We start from the raw sequence: 22,662 nt of genomic DNA, 5'->3' as shown, positions 1-22,662 counted from the left end.
TTAATATCAGGTTGCGTGTTGAATACCCCCTTTATCCTGTATTTATCCATATCAATCAAATAGTATTTGATGTCTCTGACTACAAGCTGCTAAGACAGGGCCGTTCCATCTTCTCCAACCTCTGCTCTTTAGGTCACACAAATGGAATGACCGAATAATGGTTCATTGTTAGCAGTGACTCTAAATCTGAGGCATTGTCTCTGGTGATTGGGGAGGCTGGTGTGGAGGGACATCAGCGGTACTGGTGAATACGTCTCTGCAATGGCACATCATAATCATCTACTGAGTGACGTTTAGATGACCACATCACAATGTCCGAAATTAAGGTTGTTAGATGACCACATCACAATGTCCGAAATTAAGGTTGTTAGATGACCACATCACAATGTCAGAAATTAAGGTTGTTAGATGACCACATCACAATGTCAGAAATTAAGGTTGTTAGATTACCACATCACAATGTCAGAAATGAAGGTTGTTAGATGACCTTATCACAATGTCCGAAATGAAGGTTGTTAGATGACCTCATCACAATGTCCGAAATGAAAGTTGTTAGATGACCTCATCACAATGTCTGAAATGAAGGTTGTTAGATGACCTCAACACAATGTCCGAAATGAAGGTTGTTAGATGACCTCAACACAATGTCCGAAATGAAGGTTGTTAGATGACCTCAACACAATGTCCGAAATGAAGGTTGTGCCTTCTGTGTCACCTGTTTTCTTTCTTCTCTTGCTCCCTTTGGCTAGATTTTTATAAATTTTGTTTAGATGTTTTGTTTTTAAGTAGTTCCCTGTATAAGACTCTCCTCATTGGTTCAGTTCTGTCTCCGCTGATTCTTCTGCAGTCCTGTAGCTTCTAAATAACCCCCTTGTTTTGGTAGTGGAATGTTAATGACCGGGCAACCAGTACACCACCATCAAATTCTTTATGTCTTGATCCTCATTTTTCACGTTTACATTTGTTATTTTTAGTAATTTAGCAGACACTCTTATTCACAGTGACTTACAGTACTGAGAGCCTACACTTTCATACTCTTTCCCATGGGAATCAAACCCACAAACCTTGCATACTTTATCCTCTATATGGTGCGCTACATTTCCTATAGCTCTGGTCAAACCTAGTGCACTATATAAGGAATAGGGTTCCATTTGGGGGCATTAGCCAAGGGTCTTATGTGATCTTAGTTAACGCAGAACGCCTGAATGAGGCTTTTCATGTTGTTGTAAAAAAGCAAAGTTTTGTGTATCCTAAAGGGTACTCTTACCTTATTCCCTCAGTAGTGTGTTACTTTTGGCAAGTCTGTGGTCAGAAATAGTGCACTATATACGGATTAGGACGCCATTTGGCACATACACATGCAGGAACAAGCCACAAGATGTTTGTGAGGGATTGTAGTTAATATGTTGAGCTCAGTATCTAAGTATTCTACACAGCGGGCCGCTCCTTAGTCTCCAGTCAACCTGGCCTGTAAATACTACTCCATGTCGGCCTCCCTCTGGAACCCTGCTCCCTGTCCAGTGGGGAGAACAAGTATTTGATACACTGCCGATTTCGCAGGTTTTCCTACTTACAAAGCATGTAGAGGTCTGTAATTTTTTATTATAGATACACTGCAACTGTGAGTGACGGAATCTAAAACAAAAATCCTGGAAATCACATTGTATGATTTTTAAATAATTCATTAGCATTTTATTGCATGACATAAGTATTTGATCACCTACCAACCAGTAAGAATTCTGGCTCTCACAGACCTGTTAGTTTTTCCCTCCTGTCCTCCACTCATTACCTGTATTAACTGCACATGTTTGAACTCGTTACCTGTATAAAAGACACCTGTCCACACACTCAATCAAACAGACTCCAACCTCTCCACAATGGCCCAGACCAGAGATCTGTGTAAGGACATCAGGAATAAAATTGTCGACCTGCACAAGGCTGGGATGGGCTACAGGACAATAGGCAAGCAGCTTGGTGAGAAGGCAACAACTGTTGGCACAATTATTAGAAAATGGAAGAAGTTCAAAATGACGGTCAATCTCCCTCGGTCTGGGGCTCCATGCAAGATCTCAATGATCATGAGGAAGGTGAGGGATCAGCCCAGAACTACACGGCAGAACCTGGTCAATGACCTGAAGAGAGCTGGGACCACAGTCTCAAAGAAAACCATTAGTAACACACTATACCGCCATGGATTAAAATCCTGCAGTGCACGCAAGGTCCCCCTGCTCAAGCCAGCGCATGTCCAGGCCCAACTGAAGTTTGCCAATGACCATCTGGATGATCCAGAGGAGGAATGGGAGAAGGTCATGTGGTCTGATGAGACAAAAATTGAGCTTTTTGGTCTAAACGCCACTTGCCGTGTTTGGATGAAGTAGAAGGATGAATACAACCCCAAGAACACCATCCCAACCGTGAAGCATGGAGGTGGTAACATCATTCTTTGGGGATGCTTTTCTGCAAAGGGGACAGGACGTCTGCATCGTATTGAGGGGAGGATGGATGGGGCCATGTATCATGAGATCTTGGCCAACAACCTCCTTCCCTCAGTAAGAGCATTGAAGATGGGTCGTGGCTGCGTCTTCCGGAATGACAACGACCCGAAACACACAGCCAGGGCAACTAAGCAGTGGCTCCGTAAGAAGCATCTCAAGGTCCTGGAGTGGCCTAGCCAGTCTCCAGACCTGAACCCAATAGAAAATCTTTGGAGGGAGCTGAAAGTCGGTATAGCCCAGCGACAGCCCCGAAACCTGAAGGATCTGGAGAAGGTCCGTATGGAGGAGTGGGCCAAAATCCCTGCTGCAGTGTGTGCAAACCTGGTCAAGAACTACAGGAAACGTATGATCTCTGTTAATGCAAACAAAGGTTTCTGTACCAAATATTAAGTTCTGCTTTTCTGATGTATCAAGTGTCATGCAATAAAATGCAATTTAATTACTTAAAGATCATACAATGTGATTTTCTGGATTTTTGTTTTAGATTCCGTCACTCACAGTTGAAGAGTACCTATGATAAAAATGACAGACTTCTGCATGCTTTGTAAGTGGGAAACACTGCCGATTTTGCAGGTTATCAAATACTTGTTGTCCCCACTGTATTGTGTGATCCCGATAATGACAGAGTCTGGCATTTCTTCTGCATTCCCGCAGCCTGCATCGTGTGTTCTGATCCACAACACACTGTGTCAGTAACATGAATGATTAGCAGATTCCGTGTCATACCTCAGTCAGCCTGGAAATGCCAAGTTCACTTCAGTTATAGTTTTTGGAAGGTAAACTATTTCAATATTTTCCTCATACTGTTAGTAATAACAGTTCATTCATCGTATTACTCTGGTAGCACCGGCGGTGTTTGAAATGTTAACCAGTACTGTTTGAACCCATGGCTGCCCCAAGCCCCTTTCCTGCCCTCTCAGCGTGGTCCTCTGTGGGGAACAGAAGGCTTGGGTGGATGTAGGCGTTGGGGTGGGCTCACCCTGAAAGAGACTTTGAAAACACAGAAGACAGGCTAACAACATTCGAGATGTTTTCTCTGAGAGCAGAAGTGCCACTGGGTTGGTGGAGATGAGATGGGGTAAGATTCTAGAATGCACAGGAATACTCAGGAGGGTTACTCTAAAACTTACCCAACAAGAAACGTTTGTTTACTTGAATTGCACAACGTTTGGGAAGTTATTGCTGTGTTACGCCGCAATGAGCACGACCGTTGCTGATGCAGACACCAACTTCTGTCCAGAGCCACTGACAGACGACACATCACTAGGCGGTTTATAATCCATTTCCTTGGTGGTTGCCAGCCCAGTGGGCCACCACCATGCCGCCACTACGCTGGAGCTCCAACCAACCTAACCCGTGCCAGTCAGCCTGTAGCTGGTAGGGCTTTATACAATCCCAGCTGCTTGGTGGTTGCCAGCCCAGTGTGCCACCACCATGGCAGCACCATTCCAACCGTCTTGTCTGTGGCTTATTTAAGCCGGCATTATGGTGGCTGGCAGTTGCACGCCTCAGCCGAGGAAGCCATTCAATACCAGACTGTATATTTGATCCACCGCCGCCATAAAGACTGGCAGCGTCATGCCAGGACCGTGCTCCCAGTGACCAGTGCCTGCCAGCGGCTGTTGCCAAGTCGGTCTGTAGTGTAGGCATGGAATCAATAGAAAAAGCATTGCCATTCAAGCCAGTTATGGCATAATTGACAGACAGGCAGCCATTCCGGTTGTACCCGTAGATTCTATGTATTTCTGGTCAGTACAAGTGTGGTGTTCATGTCAGCACCACAATGGGAGACGGCTCATCCATTATGCCGGTACTGAAACCCTATGGACATACTAATGGTATACCTGAACGGGGGGGGGGGGGGGGGGGGGGGGGGGGGGGGGGGGGGGGTAGGGGGACTTCCTGCTCTTTATCATAACAATGAGTTGTACAGTATGCAGGCTTACCCATTAGTTAGGCTTGGCTGAATGGAACAAAACACTCTGTCTATTTGCTGCCCACATGATCGGACGGGGGTCATGCTGTACTTCTGGAGTCTTGGTGCTACATTTCCTATAGACAGACGGGGAGAGGCAGAGTTCAGTAGGAAACATGGGCTAAAGTGACGACCATAACGTCAATGCCAGGCTTCTGTGTCAGTGTGCAATTTAGCTTTCTCTATTACCCTTCTTAATAATATATTTATTGGATGCGGACACAGTCTCTCCTCATCAAGATTCCTGACTGTCCCACTGGCGGGGCTGGGGTGCGCTGTTTGGGTGTGTGCTGTACGTGCATGCGTTGGTGAGCATGCGTGTGCGTGTCTGGACGTGCAGCATCTGCTCAGATCTTTTCATAATTGCTGTAGCCTCTCTGTGCACAGTGTCCGGGAGCAGTGGTGGCGCTAGCAGCGGCGTTTCCAGCATGTCAAGGGTTAACGCTAAGCAGCTCCTCCTCTGGGTGGGGAGAGGCCGTTGAATGGCTAGCTCCCACAGCCAGACAACACATTGGTTAAGGCAGAGGGTGGATCTGTGGCTGACACTGTGCTGCGGTGTGGATTCTACCACACTGGATCAGGAGTCTGTCTGTGTGCCTGTCTCTATGGAGGGTTGGGCTGCAGCCACTAGGAGTTTGGGGGGGGGGGGGCTGTATGTTATAGCTGAGGGGAAAGCGGGAGACGGAGAGTTGGTTTTTTTTCTCCTTCAAAATATTTACTGTCAAGACGATCTTCTCAGTGTAAGCTTCTCATTGAGAAAGGCATGTCTAAACCCTCTGTGTAGGGCTGGAGCTGGGAGTAGGCAAACATTTGATTAAGTTACATTACCTCTTGGCTCCTTGGACCTACCCCTCCTACCTACACACAGCACACCGTCTGTCAGGCTGTTTTTAGGCCCGCTAGTGTGAAGCATTTCTAACCGTCAGACCGTGGAGGAGGAGGGGTCCATGTTGTTGTGCTCCTAGAAGCCTGACCTCACGTCACATGACTGCAGTGACACTAATGAACCCCAACAGCATGAACACACATACAGGAGTAATGGTCAACAAGTGAGTAATGAGTGGTGTATCAAGCATGACGTCAGACAATTGTTTCTGTCCTGTGATTGCTTTAGGTTTGACATTTTATACTTTAGTACAGACATTATTTTAACAGGGTATCTCGGAAACTGCATTAATCCTAGCCAGATTAGGCATTTCAGTCAGTAAGTCTAAAGGCAATAAAAGCTGACAGTAGACACCAATCAGCCATTACATTATGACAACCTGCCTAATATTGTGTAGGTCCCCCTTTTGCCACCAAAACAGCCTTGACCCGTCAAGGCATGGACTGTGGTTTCTGGCACCAAGACGTTAACAGCGGATCCTTTAAGTCCTGTAAGTTGTGAGGTGGGGCCTCCATGGATCGGAGGACGTGTTTGTCCAACACATCTCACAGATGCTCAATTGGATTGAGATCAGGGGAATTTGGAGGCCAAGTCAACACCCTGAACTCGTTGTTGTGTTCCTCAAACATTTCCTTAACCATTTTTGCTTTGTGGCAGGGCGCATTATCATGCGGAAAGAGGCCAATGCCAGCAGGGAATAACGTTTCCATGAAAGGGTGCACATGGTCTGCAACAATGGTCAGGTAGGTGGTACGTGTCAAAGTAACATCCACATGACTGGCAGGACCCAAGGTTTCCCAGCAGAACATTGGCCAAAGCCTCACACACTGCCTCCCCCGGCTTGCCCCTTTCCCATAGTGCATCCTGGTGCCATGTGTTCTCCGTGTATGCCAATGCACATGCACCCGGCCATCCACGTGATGTAAAAGGAAACTTTGAGTCATCAGACCAGGCCACTGCCTTCCATTGTCCCGTGGTTCAGTTCTGATACTCACGTGCCCATTGTAGGTGCTTTCGGCAGTGGACAGGGGTCAGCATGGGCACCCTGACTGGTCTGCAGCTACACAGCCCCATACTGCAATGCACTGTGCGTTCTGACACCTTTCTATCAGTACCAGCATGAATTCTTTCAACGACTTGAGCCACAGTAGCTCGTCTGTTGGATCCGACCACACAGACCAGCCTTCGCTCCCCACGTGCATCAATGGGCCTTGGCCGCCCATGACCCTGTCGCCGGTTCAGCGCTATCCTTTCCTTGGGCCACTTTTGATAGGTACTGACCACTGCAGACTGGGAACACCCCAGAAGGGTTGCAGTTTTGGAGAAGCTCTGACCCAGTTGTCTAGCCATCACAATTTGGCCCTTGTCAAAATTGCTCAGGTCCTTACGCTTGACAATTTTTCCCGCTTCTAACACATCAACTGACCACTGACAGGTGCCATGATAACGAGATTATCCGTGTTATTCACTTCACCTGTCTGTGGTCATAATGTTATGGCTGATCGGTGTATACTGAATATACATAGAAATAAATACTAATTAATGGAAGAACACTATAAACAAAACAGAATGGACCTTAAATAAATGGACCTTAAATAAACAGTTGATATGACACCACATGCAGCAAATAGGATTGTTTTTTTTTGCAGGTGCCATTATCAGAGATTGGGATATAAAAGTGTGTAAATTAGCAAATTCTATCTGTTTTAGACTCTGTAACTTCATAATGTAGAATATCACAGCTATAACTGTCAATTATCCACTGTAAAGTAATAATAGAAAATACAGTTAGGTCCGGAAATATTTAGACATATCTGTAAAGTGAAGCGCCGTCCAATGAACTTGATTAAGGCTGAGTCTGAGCAGACAATATATCCCTATACACTTCAGAATTCATCTGGCTGCTTCCGTCTTCTGTCACATCATCAATAAACACTTGTGACCTAGTGCCACTGGGCAGCCATGCATGCCCTGCCATCACACTGCCAACACTGTGTTTTACAGAAGATGTGGTATTCTTTGGCTCCTGAGCCATTCCAAGCCCTTCTCCATACTTTTTTCTTCCCCTCATTATTCTACAGGTTGATCTTAGTTTTATCTGGCCAAAGTATGCTGTTCCAGAACTGGGCTCGCTTTTTTAGATGTTTCTTTGGGAAAATCTTATCTGGCCTTTCTATTCTTGAGGCTTATGAAAGGTTTGCACCTTGTGCTGAACCCTCTGTATTTGCTCTTGTGAAGTCTTTATGGTAGACTTGGATAATGATGTGCCTACCTCCTGAAGAGTGTTCTTCACTTGGCTGGATGTTGAGAAGGTGTTATTCTTTACCATGGAAAGGCTCCTATGATCATCCACCACTGTTGTCTTCCGTGGAGGCCTAGGCCTTTTTGTCTTGAAGAGCTCACCAGTGCGCTCTTTTTTCTCAGAATGTACCAAACTGTTGATTTTGCCACTCCTAATGTTCTCCTAATCTCTCTTATGGATTTTTTTTTTCCAGCATTAGGATGGTCTGTTTCACTTGCATTGAGAGCTCCTTTGACCACATGTTGTGGGTTCACAGCAACAGCTTCCAAATGCGAATGCCACACTTGGAATCAATTCCAGACTTTTTACCTGCTTATTTGATGAAGAAATAACAAAGGAATAGCCCACCTCTCCGTTTGAGTCAATTGTCCAATTACTTTTGTTCCTTTGAGAAAGAGGGGGCTACATATTAAGGAGTTGTAATTCCTAAACCCTCCAATTTTGATGTGAATTCCCTATAAAACAAAGCTAAAAGACTGCACGTTAAACCCATATTAATTATCTGTAACTTGAATATACAGCTCAGAATTTATTTTTTTAAGACCACTGCATCTTTTTCTTTCCTTTCCAAAACATTCAAAAAGGAAGGTTTTGAGTGACGAACAGAAGGGCTAAAATTAAGAGACCACTGAAAACTGAACGCTTCTGTTCCTCACTCAAAACTTTCCTTTTTCGACTTTTTTGGAAAGGGAAGAAAAGGGTGGTCTTTTTTTTTTTTTTTTTCAGAGCTGTATTTGGTAAACAGCCAAAATAACAAAACTTGTCTCAGTGTAGCTTAAAATTAAGCAAGCATTATGCAGTTATTTTCTTAAAATTGCAATCCATGATTTCTGGTAAAATCTTCTCCCTCCCCAAGGGTCTTGTTCATTTTATGTAACACCTGTAACACACGCTGGAGGGACTATGTCTCCCAACTGGCCTGGGAACTCCTCGGTGTCCCCCTGGAAGAGCTAGAGGAAGTGTCTAGGGAGAGGGAAGTCTGGGCATCCCTGCTTAGACTGCTGCCCCCGTGACCCCGGCCCCTGATAAGCGGAAGATTATGGATGGATGGACCTATAACACACCTAATTAGCTCCATGCCAACATTAATAAATTCACGTTTTGGGAAATATAATTCTGAGATTTCGACGTTGTGATTTGGCCTGCAGTTGTCATCTCCATGACACCGGGAGCGCCCTAATGCGCATCCTCACATTACAGTAACGCTGGCTACGTGATGACCAGTGGCCGGACGTGAACCCCTCGTTAAAGCCAATCCTAATCTGCCTCTAGGGATGAGCTAATCTGGTAGACAGGCAGTCAGCAAAGGTGTTTACCTCTCTCCCCCACGCACTCACTCACTTACAGAAACAAACACACAACCAGTGCCAACTGGCTCTTTACCTCCGCAGTGTCACCGAACTGAACTGTGTGTACGTGTGATTGCCCTGTCACTGTGTGTTCTGGCCAGCTTGGCACTAGATGAAGCACGGTGTGCGAGTCACATCTGTCATGATAACATTTCTAATGGAATTTACAGTGGATATAAAAAGTCTACACACCCCTGTTAATATGCTTTTGTGGATTTGGATGTGTGGTTTGGGTCGTTGTCGTGCTGAAAGGTGAACTTCCTCTTCATCTACAGCTTTCTAACGGACGCCTGAAGGTTCTGTACCGAAATTGCCTGGTATGTGGAACTGTTTATAATTCCCTCCACCCTGACTAAGGCCTCGGTTCCAGCTGAAGAAAAACAGCCCCAAAGCATGATGCTGCCACCACCATGCTTCACTGTGTGTATGGTGGTCTTTGGGTGATGTGCAGTGTTGTTGTTGTGCCAAAAATACCTTTTGGAATTATGGCCAAAAATTTCCACCTTGGTTTCATCAGACTGTGACACATTTTCCCACAAGCTTTTGGGGGACTTGATGTTTGTTTTTGCAAATTTTTGCCACCCTACCCCATCGCCCATTCATATGAAGAATACGGGAGATTGTGGTCACATGTAGCACACTGCCAGTACTTGCCAGAAATTCCTGCAGTTCCTTTAATGTTGCTGTAGGCCTTTTGGAAGCCTCCCTGACCAGTTTTCTTCTCTTCTTTTCATACATTTTGGAGGGACGTCCAATTCTTGCTAATCTCTCTGTTGTGCCATCTTTTCTCCACTTGATGATGACTGTCTTCACTGTTTTCCATGGTATATCTAATGTTTTGGAAATTATTTTGTACCCTTCTCCTGACTGAGAAGGGTGAGATCCTTTGATGCTTTGGAAGCTCTCTGTGGGCCATGGCTTTTGCTCTGAGATGCAACTAAGAAAATGTCAGGAAAATCCTACTAGAACAGCTGAACTTTATTTGTGATTAATCAGAGTCACTTTAAATGATGGCAGGTGTGTAATGACATCTATTTAACATGAGTTTGAATGTGATTGGTTAATTCTGAACACATCCACATCCCCAGTTATAAAAGGGCGTGCACACTTCTGCAACCAGGTTATTGTAAGGTTTTTATTTTTCATATTTCAGTTTGTTTTCCAATTGAATTATTCACATTATAGGTCACATTAAAAGTGGAAAAAGTTCTGACATGATTTATCTTTGTCTCATTCTTTTACATCACAAAAACCTGGCATTTTAACGGGGTGTGTAGACTTTTTATATCCACTGTATGTGTTCAACTGAAGATATTTTAAATGTGTGTTTGTGTAGCACAAGTCAGACTGTTCCAAGCAAACTGGGTTGAGTGCAGACAATGAAAATGACAGTTGTCCCAACAGTGCTACGGCCCGCCCAGGCATTAGGCTTGTTCGGTTAGCAGCAGGCTTTGCCTATTTGGGGATTTTTGACCCAGGACTGTTGTTGTCCGGGGTAGTGTTCAGTTGGTGAAAATGTTGTGGAACTGAATGCAATGCAGATGTGAACTCTTTGTCTCTGTGTTAACCCGTCTCTGTCTCCCCTTCCCCCCAGTGTGCCCACCCAGTTGTAAGCATCGGGCCTGTACCAAGGACAACCAGTGTTGCCATGAGTCATGTCTGGGAGGCTGCTCTGAGCCCCAGAACAGCAGCAGTTGCGTGGCATGCAAGAACCTCCAGCATCAGGTAAGAAATACCCAGCACCTCCAACCCAAAGCAAGGCGCTAGTATGGGAGGACATTTGGAATGAGTCAACTGTTTATTGGATGACATGGGTAGAAAAAATTGGTTTACTTCGAGTTGAAAACATAAACGGGGTGATACACAATACATATTCCAGGTAAAATATGGTATCTCTTAAACGACGGATGACAGGTGATTGGAAAGTCAAAATAAATATTCCTCATTATTAGTCGTTTTTATTTAAAACATTTTTTTGAGAAACTGCAACGAGGACAACGCATTTTGAAAGTTTGCTGTTGGTTTGATGGTCTATAGGCAAGGTCAGGGATTTCAATGGGAGAAGCCGTTTTTAGATAACTGTACAGTCATTGAGGCAGTGTGTGTGCAACACTACACACAAGTTTCCTTATTTAGTGCTGATCTGTACAGTGGTGAAGCTGTTCAACTCTCGCCTGTCCACCGATGGCCAGAATCTCTTGATTCTGCCAAATGTTTGAAGTCATCCAGATGCCCCAATTTATGGATTAACTGACACTTCCCTGTACCAGGGTGCCTGCGTGGACCGCTGTCCCCCGGGATACTACACCTACCGGGGCTGGCGCTGCATCCCCTTCTCCTTCTGCCAGCACCTCCACAACAAATGTATGCAGAGCAAGAGCAGCGACTGCCCGGAGTATGTCATCCACAACGGAGCTTGTATACCTGAGTGTCCCTCCGGATACACTACAGTTAACTCTACTACGTAAGTCTACTAACGGTTTTAGTTTAGAATACAGTACTTTAAACTCCAGTCAACTCCAGTAGTTTAGTATACAGTACTATAAATTCAAGTCAAATCCAGGGGTTTAGAATACAGTACTATAGATTCAAGTCAAAACCATGGGTTTAGAATACAGTACTATAAACCCCAATCAACTCCAGTAGTTTAGAATACAGTACTATAAACTCCAGTCAACTCCAGTAGTTTAGTATACAGTACTATAAATTCCAGTCATCTCCAGTAGTGTAGGATATAGTACTGTAAACTCCAATCAACTTTTGTAGTTTAGTATACAGTACTATAAATTCAAGTCAAATCCAGGGGTTTAGAATACAGTACTATTGATTCAAGTCAAAACCAGGGGTTTAGAATACAGTACCATAAACTCCAATCAACTTTTGTAGTTTAGTATACAGTACTATAAATTCAAGTCAAATCAAGGGGTTTAGAATACAGTACTATTGATTCAAGACAAAACAAGGGGTTTAGAATACAGTACTATTGATTCAAGTCAAAACCAGGGGTTTAGAATACAGTACTATAAACTCCAGTCAATTCCAGTAGTTTAGTATACAGTACTATAAACTCATATGAACTCCACTAGTGTTCAAACTGCAGCTGAACATTCTGTTACAAAAAATGATCTATGCCTTGAAGTTTTAAATGTACCTTTTATTAACCAAGACGTTTAGAAGTCTGAAACACGTCTGCAACAAACTCCTATTCTGACCGAGAGGCTTGCATGTAGAATCATGTCTGTGAGTTTTCAGTTTATCAGTAACTGGCAGTGTAAATACAAAGGACTGCAGTCTATACATTAATAAAAAGACAAAATAATGAATCTTCATTTACAGATAAACCAATATGCCAAATATGTTTTATTTAATTTATACAAATGTTTCTGGGCTATGACCAAATCGTGTGCTGGTGCCACCAAACTGAAAGCCTATGTCCCCTGTGGGCCGTGTTATTCTGGAGCTGTGGAAGGTCTGTCTCATCTACACCCCTGTCAGATGGCCCAGTAAACACACCTCCTGGACTATTTCTGCTAAGACTCTATTAACTGTAATCTACACACCACTTAAAGCTCCACTCTTTAGATCTCATTACTGTGTTTAATAAGTTGTCACCATAAAATTGATCGTTTCGCGTTTGCACGGGAGGTCAGAGGAAATTGTAGTCGTGTCTGCCCTGAACCATGTGGGTTCAGCCATGTGATCTGCCCGTGTGGTTTCAGAGGGCGTGTTGGATAAGATGCTAACGGCCCTGGGCATCTTCTGCTGCGCCACTGTCTGGTGTACACGACAACATGACACTGCAGTACCACATGGCTCCCTGTTGAGCCCAGATGTGGGGTGTGTGTGTGTGTGTGCTTGGCTCTGCCGCTCTGTGTGTGGAGGCGTTGGTTGGCACAATGTGTGCTGTAAGCAGACATCTCGGTTAGGCCGGGTCAAAGCGGCCAGTGCAGCAGGCAGGGGAATCAGGGCATTGGGCTACAGACTGCATTCCTGTTAGCGTTTCATTTCTATTTGCTATTTTAGCTGAGCCTGTCTGGCGAACAGAGCTGGGCTACAGTACTCAATGGTTTACAAATAACTGTGTCTGTCCTTGTGCCTGCCTGTCTGTCCCTGTGCCTGACCTTCATCCACTCTTGCTGCCTGTTTCCCCGGCCGTGTTGTGTGCATGATTTTCATTTGTGTGTGTGTGTGTGTTTCCCTACCATTTCAGAAATGGCTTTCACCAAAATGTCCTGACATTACATGAAACATGGTGAAAAGTGCCTATATAGACTAGTTTTGAGGGTGGATCACATTGGCTGGATTAGAATGGCCCAGTGGGGGGTGGACGTTGGCCCAGTGGGGGGTGGACGTTGGCCCAGTGGGGGGTGGGCGTTGGCCCAGTGGGGGGTGGGCGTTGGCCCAGTGGGGGGTGGACGTTGGCCCAGTGGGGGGTGGGCGTTGGCCCAGTGGGGGGTGGACGTTGGCCCAGTGGAGGGTGGACGTTGGGCCAGTGGGGGGTGGACGTTGGCCCAGTGGAGGGTGGACGTTGGGCCAGTGGGGGGTGGACGTTGGCCCAGTGGGGGGTGGACGTTGGCCCAGTGGGGGGTGGACGTTGGCCCAGTGGAGGGTGGACGTTGGCCCAGTGGGGGGTGGACGTTGGGCCAGTGGGGGGTGGACGTTGGCCCAGTGGAGGGTGGACGTTGGCCCAGTGGGGGGTGGACGTTGGCCCAGTGGGGGGTGGACGTTGGCCCAGTGGGGGGTGGACGTTGGGCCAGTGGGGGGTGGACGTTGGGCCAGTGGGGGGTGGACGTTGGCCCAGTGGGGGGTGGACGTTGGCCCAGTGGGGGGTGGACGTTGGGCCAGTGGGGGGTGGACGTTGGGCCTGTAGGGGGTCACAGTATGCTCATCTGAGCTCCAAGGAGAAACACTCTGAACTCAAGATGGAAGGTTGGATGATAGGTCAACGGTTGCCTTGACAATGCTGACATTCATATTAGAGGAAAGAATCAAACAATTCATGGCTCAGGTGCTTAATTTGGTTCTTATGAAATCTTAGTGCATTCCTGGCCTCTCTTGAGAGAAATGTTTACACACACCTCACTAGCTATCTCATCTTCACACCTCACTAGCTAGTCAGTGTGAAAATAACTTTGACAAATCGTGAAGTGAGGACAAAGGCCCAGAGCTGACCGAGTCCACAAAACCATCTAATCATTGTCTACACGGCTGTAATCCTGTCAAATTACAACGCTTTGTCTCAGCGAGGACTGAGATGGTTGGTTTGGCTCTGTGTGGAAACGTCTAGATCAGGGTGTCAGACACTCATACCTCTGAAAGAGTTAACCTAACCCCCATGTGAGTTTATGTAGTAGCTTGCCCTCTTTCTGAAGGTGGTGGGTAGATGAGGTCATCATGGATCTTCCAATAGGCTTCTTCCTTCACCCCATTGTGAGGTGTGTTTGTGTGCGTTGGTCTCTCTCCGTCTTGCTCCCAGGAGGTATACTGACGTGTGTGTGTTACCTAACGTGTGTATGTTTATTATTGTGTGTGTGTGTGCTCCTGCAGGCTGGTTTGTACTCCGTGTGCTGGGCTGTGTCCTAAGGTGTGTATGGGCCAGAAGATGGTGGACTCTGTGACTGCAGCCCAGGCTCTGAGAGGATGCACCGTACTGAACGGCAGCATGGAAATCAACCTCAGAGGAGGAAGTCAGTATATCCAGCCCTTCTTTAGTGTGTGTCGGGGGGCTGCGCGCGTGTGTGTGTGTCTGTGTGCGTGTGCGTGCGTGCTTGGTGATTGTAACCAATGTTACTCTGGTTGTTTGTTTGATTGATTGGTTGTTTTTGTTGGTGTGTAGACAACATAGCAGCAGAGCTGGAGGCTAACCTTGGTCAACTGGAGGAGATAACCGGCTATCTAACTGTCCGGCGCTCCTATGCCCTCGTCTCTCTCTCCTTCCTCCGCAAGCTACGGGTCATCAGAGGGGCCACACTGATTGATGGGTATGTTGATTCTCCTCCTTGTCTTCTACCCTCCTGTTGGTTTGAACTCCAGCCCTGATGTAGAGCACATGTTCCTAACAGTTCGCTGGTTATACATTAGTTATGGATCCCAGTTCTACAGGAGGGTAGTTCTTCAGGAACAGGTTTGGAGAGCTCTGCTTTTAAATATACGTGTGTGTGTGTGTGTGTGTGTGCGTGTATGCATGTCATGCTTGGGCTCGATTCAGGAAGTACATCAATTACCGTTCAGTCCTTTAAAATTAGGCCTACTTTCTGAATGTACCATCATTTAAATGGAATTACACCAAACTGGTTGTGTCTTTGTTGCCCAGGGGGTACTCGTTCTACGCGCTGGACAACCAGAACCTGCGACAGCTGTGGGACTGGAACAAACACAACCTGACCATCCTCCAGGGCCGCATGTTCTTCCAGCTGAACATAAAACTGTGCATGTCGGAGATCCGCAGGATGGAGGAGGTGACGGGCACCAAAGACAGACACCCTAAGAACGACATTGTGTCCAAGACCAATGGGGATCAGGCCTCCTGTAAGGAAAATGCAGTCTAAGAACACACACGCGCACACACACTAATGAAAACACACACGCAAATATGGGTGGTATGTTACAGACCTAGGACCATGTAATACTGACCATATCCTATTATTGTACCCACGTGTGTGTGTGTGTGTGTGTGTGTGTGTGTGTGTGTGTGTGCGCGTGTGCGTGTGCGTGCGTGCGTGCGTGTGTGTGCATTGGGTGCGTGTTTCTCAGGTGAGAACCAGGAGTTAAAGTTCACCCTGGTGCGTGCCACGCATGACAAGATCCTGATCCGTTGGGAACCCTTCTGGCCGCCTGATTTCAGAGACCTGCTGGGCTTCATGGTCTTCTACAAGGAAGCGTAAGTGCACGTGTACGCCCGTGTGTGAGCGTCCCCTCACTGGTCCTCTGTGATATCTGACATCCTTCTCCTCTCCCAAGGCCCTACGCCAACGTGACAGAGTTTGACGGACAGGATGCGTGTGGCTCTAACTGGGTGATAGTTGACCTGGATCCCCCAGCCCGGGCCACAGAAGGGAAGCCCCAAGTGGAGCCAGGTAACAATGCTTCACTTTCTCCCGTCTTACAGCTGTATTGGAGATAGACAGTGACTTGGTATGGACTCAAATATATAATGGAGGGGAATGCATGAATAGGAGGTTTTTAATAGTACACGATTCTCCGAAATGTGAATAGATTGAACTAATGAAAAATCATTGAGTTGATTTAACCGTCGTGAGTTTGTCTTCCAGCAGCTTTACTGAATGAATGACCGGTAGAATAATTTCTTCTTAGCCATTACAACTTATTTAACATAACTCAGGACTGTACAGTGCGACATCTGCTTGTTTGTGTGTGAGGTGAATCGATGGCCCATCGCTATTCTACTTAGTGGTTGTAGTCTATCGTGCATTTAAATATCATTTTCTGCATAGAGTACATACATCCAACACCAAATCCCACAATTCCTAGCGAACAATCCCTGTTTCCTCAGCATGTTGAGCTAGCTAGCTAGCTAGCTAGCTAGAAGCGGTATTTTCAAGTGCTAAACCAAAACCCCAAACGGCCCCGCGAGGAAGAAACTAAAGAAGAACCAATGCCAAATTAAATTAAGAATTTACAGATATAATGCAGAGTGGAAAAGGGTTTTCTCTTGACTAACTTTTGATGTGACAGCAACAGCAGCTCTGCTGGTGCAGGGAAGCTCCTGAAAAGATCAGAGTTGACAATTCTTATGTACCCTAGTAGGTAACAGCATTTTAAAATGGGATAACATGGGATAAAAACACAGCTTTTCCCATTTGTGATTTACACACTTTCTTACTTACAAAATTATTTATGTTAAATTATGATGATATACATTTAAATTGAGTGCTTATTTGAGGCATAATATATAGATTTTGTATACAGTTGTTATGTCGTTGCTATTTAGCATAAAGTGTTTGTCCGAAAAAAGCCCTGTGACTGAGCATTCACTCTATATTGATTACATGTGCAGGCCACTGTAGTAGCCACGAGTAGACACCCATTGTTAACCATTAACACTCATCTGTTTCCATGTTGCAACACATAACAATGCTAATAACTAATGTATTATCTCCGGAAGGGTTGCTTACGGCTCTGTGCATGAAAACACACATTCATATTGTTGTTGGTTGCAGGTACCCTGATCTTGTCCCTGAAGCCCTGGACGCAGTACGCTATCATGGTCAAGACCCAGCTCTCTGCCTCTGATGAACACCAGGTCCTTGGGGCCAAGAGCAAGATCATCTACCATAGGACAGAGGCCACGAGTAAGAGCTCTGGTTGACATGTAACCCCTTAAGCCTTGTCTCAGCAAAGCTGGCCCAGAGGGCAGGTCCTGATTCAGTAGCCCATGGACCAGATGCCTGGACTTCACCCCGGTCCATGTTCTTGATGCTGAGGGCAAAGCGTAGGGGCATGGGTTTTGAACCGATTCACTTTTAATTTCCAGGCAGAAACGGGAAATGCCACTGGGCTGTGGCTATTCATTGGTGTGAGTGGTCAGTCCCAACTTCCTTAACCGCCCCACTCAGGTTCCTCTGTGGAGGGTTGTGATTTTACTCCCCCTGGTTAGGATGAGTGGTTCAAGAGCTCCAGCAGTTAGTAGATTGGCTGTTGTCCTCTGCCTCACAGTTTGTCTGTTAGCTGGCTGAGGTGTGTCCCAGATGTTGGCATGAGAAGCAGGAAGAGGAAGTAGGTGACAGCCAGAAATGCCACCCGTACCTCCAGTGTCAGACTCTCGTCTCTAGGCACCAGTCATGTGTGTCTGCCTCTCCCGATGACTTGCTGCGGTTTGGGGTTGAACACAGACAGGTGTAATAACTGAAGTCTGACTGGCTTCCTGTGTAGTTGTGTGTTGTCATCGCTTTCATTCCTGATAAACCACATAAGTGTCTGAACGCGGCCGGCCTGCTACTCCTGTCGGCGTGACGTGAGACGGCGCCTGGCACTCATTGTTTCAGTTTCACCTGGTTGTTTCTCCCAGGTCCTTGTCGTGTGTCTATGTGTTACGCCACGTAGGGTGTTGGTTTGTCAGTTGTTGTTTGTTTTTTTTGCCAGCTTGGGTTCCATATATTCAAGGCTCTATATAGAACTGTTTAGGATAGTTTGTCTCTCTCTTGGACTTGAGGACTGTCAGGGGACCTCTGGTGGGTGTCGAAGCTGTGTGTTAACTGACTGAACTGAGAGCTTGGTACCATGAAGACCGCCTACAAAGGCCAGTAGTGATAGAGTTGGTCTATTTTTTCCCTGTCCTTCCGTACCGCACATGACCGCATAGCTGGGCAGTAGACCCGGAGATGTCTGGTTGATTGAAGGGGTCAAAGAAGTAGAGCAACGATCTCTTCCCATCTAGCAACCACTGAGTCTGTGTGTTTTGAACATAATCGTTTGCTATCTTGAGTTATTCACAGAAGTTTACTCTCCTCAACCTCGTCATTCACCACATTTTTCAACAATAGGTCTGGTTGACGCTTATGGTTGAGTCAGTGATTTGTCCCAAATTAGATGCCTTTAGTTTTTTTACAGAATTACGGACTGGCATAGTGTTCGTTACCTATTCTGCCTGGGGTTTTTTGTTAAGAGTTTATTGTATTGGTGTAGCTGATGTGTATAATGCTTGTTCCTCAGCGTGCATAGACACACAGGCTTTATTCAGGGTTGGTGGAAGGTCATTGGTTGAAAATAATAAAATGAAAAAAGCCCAAGTTTGTCACCCTGTTGTACTCAGAATTCAGGAAGTTTTTCATTAGGTAGGAACTCTCAACTGTTGATGTGGCGGAGGACATAAATCATTAAATTAATAACACTTTTGTTTGTTTTTTGCGAAATGTTATGATCAGTGATGTCAAAAGCTGCATGGAAGTACGAGAATGAAAAAGCTCACGCAATCTTCTTATGAATTCCTTTCAGGAAATCATCATTTATTTGTTTCAGTGCCAAGTCTGTAAAGTGCCCTTCCCTAAAAACATACTGAAAGTCTGTTGGTAATATACTGTTTTCTGTAAAATACCATTAACAGACTACAAACGTTTGCTTAGCGCTGGTGGGTTAAAGGCTTAGTGTTCGGTTGTTTGAGCCATTCTACAGTGCTTGGCTCTGATTGGGTAGTGGAATTACCTTTCAACCCAACCAGGCCTTAAGGGCGCACACCATTGTCTGGGCTTACGGGAAGATGTGACAATTAAGTGTCGGTCGGTTTGTCTGGTTCACCTCCTGTATTGTGTCAGGACTTCCTCTCCCACACATGGTTCACCACCACTTGAAGAGAAGCTGTCCTCGGGCTTGTGGAGTCACAGTGGCTGGCACAGCAGTGTCAGCAGCAGGGATGATGGCATCAGGCGCCTTTTCTAGTTTTTCTAGTTTCACCCTACCTAAATGTGTGGCAACTGATACATCCTGTCCTTTGTCACGACTCCATCTCCCCACGCACGCGCAGGTGCACACACACACCTCAAGACAAGAAGCTATTAGGCTTAATGTACATTTTACTCTAGCAGAGTGTGACAATGTGGTCCAACCTGTACCCTGTAGCTGTCAGTCACCTCGTCAGACAGTCAGTCACCATCATGTCAACCTGACTGGAACTCTGTGCTGACTGGCAGCCAGTAACCCCCCCGGAGCCTTTCACCAGTCTGCCTTCCACTGCGGCATTTACGGAGACATGAGCCTATGCAGTGCTGTTAACTTGGTGTGCTTTGTCACTTTCTCAGTAGTTGTGTTCATGTTCAGGCCTGGACGTACGTAGCACTGCTCGTCTTTTCTCTTCCGTAGTTCCTTTATTGGTTAATATCACTGGCTGGTCAAAGTTCACTCACAGTCCAAAATTATCTCCTGCTTAGCAAGGGGAAAAGAATGCATATCAGCTATGCATCAGACGTCATGGCCCAGATTAGGATGTGTCAGCTCCAACAGTATGATGTTTATCATAGGCCAGGGATATACCATTGATTCCTGACTTTATTTTATTTCAGTATTTAACGGAACTCACCTAGAAGTATTAAAACGGGCAGTGAAACTTGGACTTGACGTCCAGATTTTACTTATTTTGTCGTAGACATGTACATTACTCTCCAGTGTTTAGATTTCTATGGAATTTTTGGGCAGAATTCTAATTTTTAGTTAAAACATTTTTATCCAATGTCTTTAACTCTCATGTCTTTCATACTCTGTTTGAATTTTGCACCCTCTTCAAACTGGCATTTAAAGGGTTAAAATCCAGAAAATGATTGAAGGTTTGGTTGTTTTGAGCAGGTTTCAAGTTGTTTAAGAGATTTATGGGAAAAAAATATTAATGTATAAATATTTTATATCAGTTTATTGTACGTGTACATTTTTGTCCATGAAGGTGTCCAGAGGGTAGTAAATTTGAGGAGGGCACAAGGGTTAGCAATGTTTAAAAGTTTATTCTCTGTGTTGGAATGGTGTGGGCGTACTCTAACAACGGAATGGTGTGGGTACCGTTCATTAAAAATGCACGTGTGCGAGCTGACTGCTGATTGGCCTGCACACCCTACACAAGGGGATCACATCAGCCTATATGAGTAAAATAAACTGTCCGTTTGAAAGACAATTTTGATGAGTTTTCTTTTTTGGAGTTGTTAGCTAACAGGATATGACTGTTACCGAAAAGGATGTGACTGTTAGCTAACAGGATATGAGTGTTTGTTAACAGGATATGAGTGTTGGTTGACAGGATATGAGTGTTGGTTGACAGGATATGAGTGTTTGTTAACAGGATATGAGTGTTGGTTGACAGGATATGAGTGTTGGTTGACAGGATATGAGTGTTGGTTGACAGGATATGAGTGTTGGTTGACAGGATATGAGTGTTGGTTGACAGGATATGAGTGTTGGTTAACTGGATATTGAATTATAAAGGTGAGCTTTTAATTGTACAGTTTCTTAAATATGAATGGTATGTATCTGTGTCCTTCCCCAGAACCTTCTGTGCCCTTGGACCCCATCTCGTCATCGAACTCGTCCTCTCAGATCATCCTGAAGTGGAAACCCCCCACTGACCCCAATGGCAACATCACTCACTACCTGGTGTACTGTCAGCAGCAGCCAGAGGCCAGTGAGCTTTACAAGTTTGACTACTGTCAGAAAGGTGAGTCTTCCTCTTGGTGGACAGTTACTCTCAATTCTATTCTATGAATTTCACATTTATCTGAAGTAAGAGTTGGTTCATAAGCATCACTTAGTTATTTGACTGTCATTAGAAACACACAACCGCAAAAAGATGAGTGTCAGAGTGTACTTCCCAAATGGACTATCCTGTTCTATTGGACTAAGGACAGAAAAGTCAGTGTGTGAGAGGCCGTAAGGTTCTGTGGTTCAGAAATGGATTAAATTGTTTGCTAACTGATATGGTTTCCCCTAACATGAAGCTAACACTCACAAGACTAATCTACTCCTTTACTTGAAATCTGTCACTTAGTCTGACAACCCTAGTCTGTGTGGAACGTCAGTGGAGTTCAGTATTAACCAGCAGAACAATAGTGTAATAGAAATGTAATCCATGACGATGCAGAAGATGGTTTAACAACAGTGTGACGAAGGCCAAGAGGCTGACACTTAGCTTCAATAACAGTGTCAACGTACAGGTTTCTTTCCAGTAATTGTATTAGCAGAGCTCAGTTGTACGATTGAATTATTTTAATGCTGGAAGTTTTGAATGTGAAATCCACCAACAGTAGACATACCAGTATCAAATAAGCATGTTAATTACAAACCTGATAGTCCCTGGGAAAGTGACTAGGAACTGTATTATGCAAATGGTACTACAACTTTACATGACCCGATAATACAGTAGCCCTCACTCACATCCTGGAAAGGTAAGATTAACATTCATCCAAACTTGAGCAAAGTTGTGTTCAGTTTGCCAACACCTAAACACATTTAATGTGCAAATAAGCTAGACCCATTTAAGCAGTATTGGATCAGGTAGAAACTAATAGCATGATGAATATTAAAATCAACTCAACACTTTAACTGGCTAGCTAACTGGGTGAATGTAAAATATAAAATCCTTTCAATTACATGTATGGAAAACATGAGCTTATGTTTGAATACTCTGCCTTCCTTAGATTTTTACTACATTATATGGAACACCATGACATTGTTTCAGTTTTCCCCCGTGATTCCTGTCTTCCGAATTTGGGATGTGCTTAGGTGTCTCTTTAGTTTGTCATGAAGGGGGTTGTAGTCACAATAAGTTGGTGAGTTTTTTGTTTTTGCGATATATTATTCATAAACAACTAAGGTGTTTATTACCATATTCGAATGCCTTGAACAATTTTGGAAATTTAATTTCAGGATGTTTTTGATGCTTAATAGTGCTTATAGTAAAACTGAAACAAGACAGTTTACGTTTATTTTGCGACTTGTTCTGGTGGATTTTCGAAGTACGCATCCGTGCATGCGTTTTGGGTCATAATAGACAAACACATTTGCTGGCTACAATAGACAGTAATTATGTTATAATGAGCCTAAAACAGGTTACGGTTATGTTGCAACTGTTTCTGGCACGGAAAAGTTCATCTTCAGTCTCACTAGCAATTGCTCAATTCTTATGATTATTCCTAAGAAGTTAGTAGATACTAGTAAGCTTA

General features: G+C 44.9%; 1 protein-coding gene across 1 annotated transcript in view; it reads left to right on the top strand.

Moving 5' to 3' along the window:
• LOC105022623 (insulin receptor) overlaps positions 1-22,662 on the top strand; it is a 74,777-nt gene that overhangs the window by 41,317 nt on the left and 10,798 nt on the right. The window contains exons 3-11 of the mRNA XM_010891217.5: positions 10,602-10,732; positions 11,278-11,471; positions 14,555-14,694; positions 14,844-14,988; positions 15,321-15,535; positions 15,761-15,887; positions 15,968-16,083; positions 17,188-17,319; positions 20,991-21,158. Of these exons, the coding sequence (XP_010889519.2) occupies positions 10,602-10,732; positions 11,278-11,471; positions 14,555-14,694; positions 14,844-14,988; positions 15,321-15,535; positions 15,761-15,887; positions 15,968-16,083; positions 17,188-17,319; positions 20,991-21,158 (1,368 nt within the window). The remainder of the gene's footprint in view (positions 1-10,601; positions 10,733-11,277; positions 11,472-14,554; positions 14,695-14,843; positions 14,989-15,320; positions 15,536-15,760; positions 15,888-15,967; positions 16,084-17,187; positions 17,320-20,990; positions 21,159-22,662) is intronic.

This window comes from Esox lucius, chromosome 3 (genome assembly GCF_011004845.1).
Source record: "Esox lucius isolate fEsoLuc1 chromosome 3, fEsoLuc1.pri, whole genome shotgun sequence".
In the NCBI taxonomy this organism is placed as follows: Eukaryota; Metazoa; Chordata; class Actinopteri; order Esociformes; family Esocidae; genus Esox; species Esox lucius.
The sequence above is the reverse complement of the archived record's forward strand: the minus strand, read 5'-3'. Positions and strand labels throughout refer to the sequence as shown.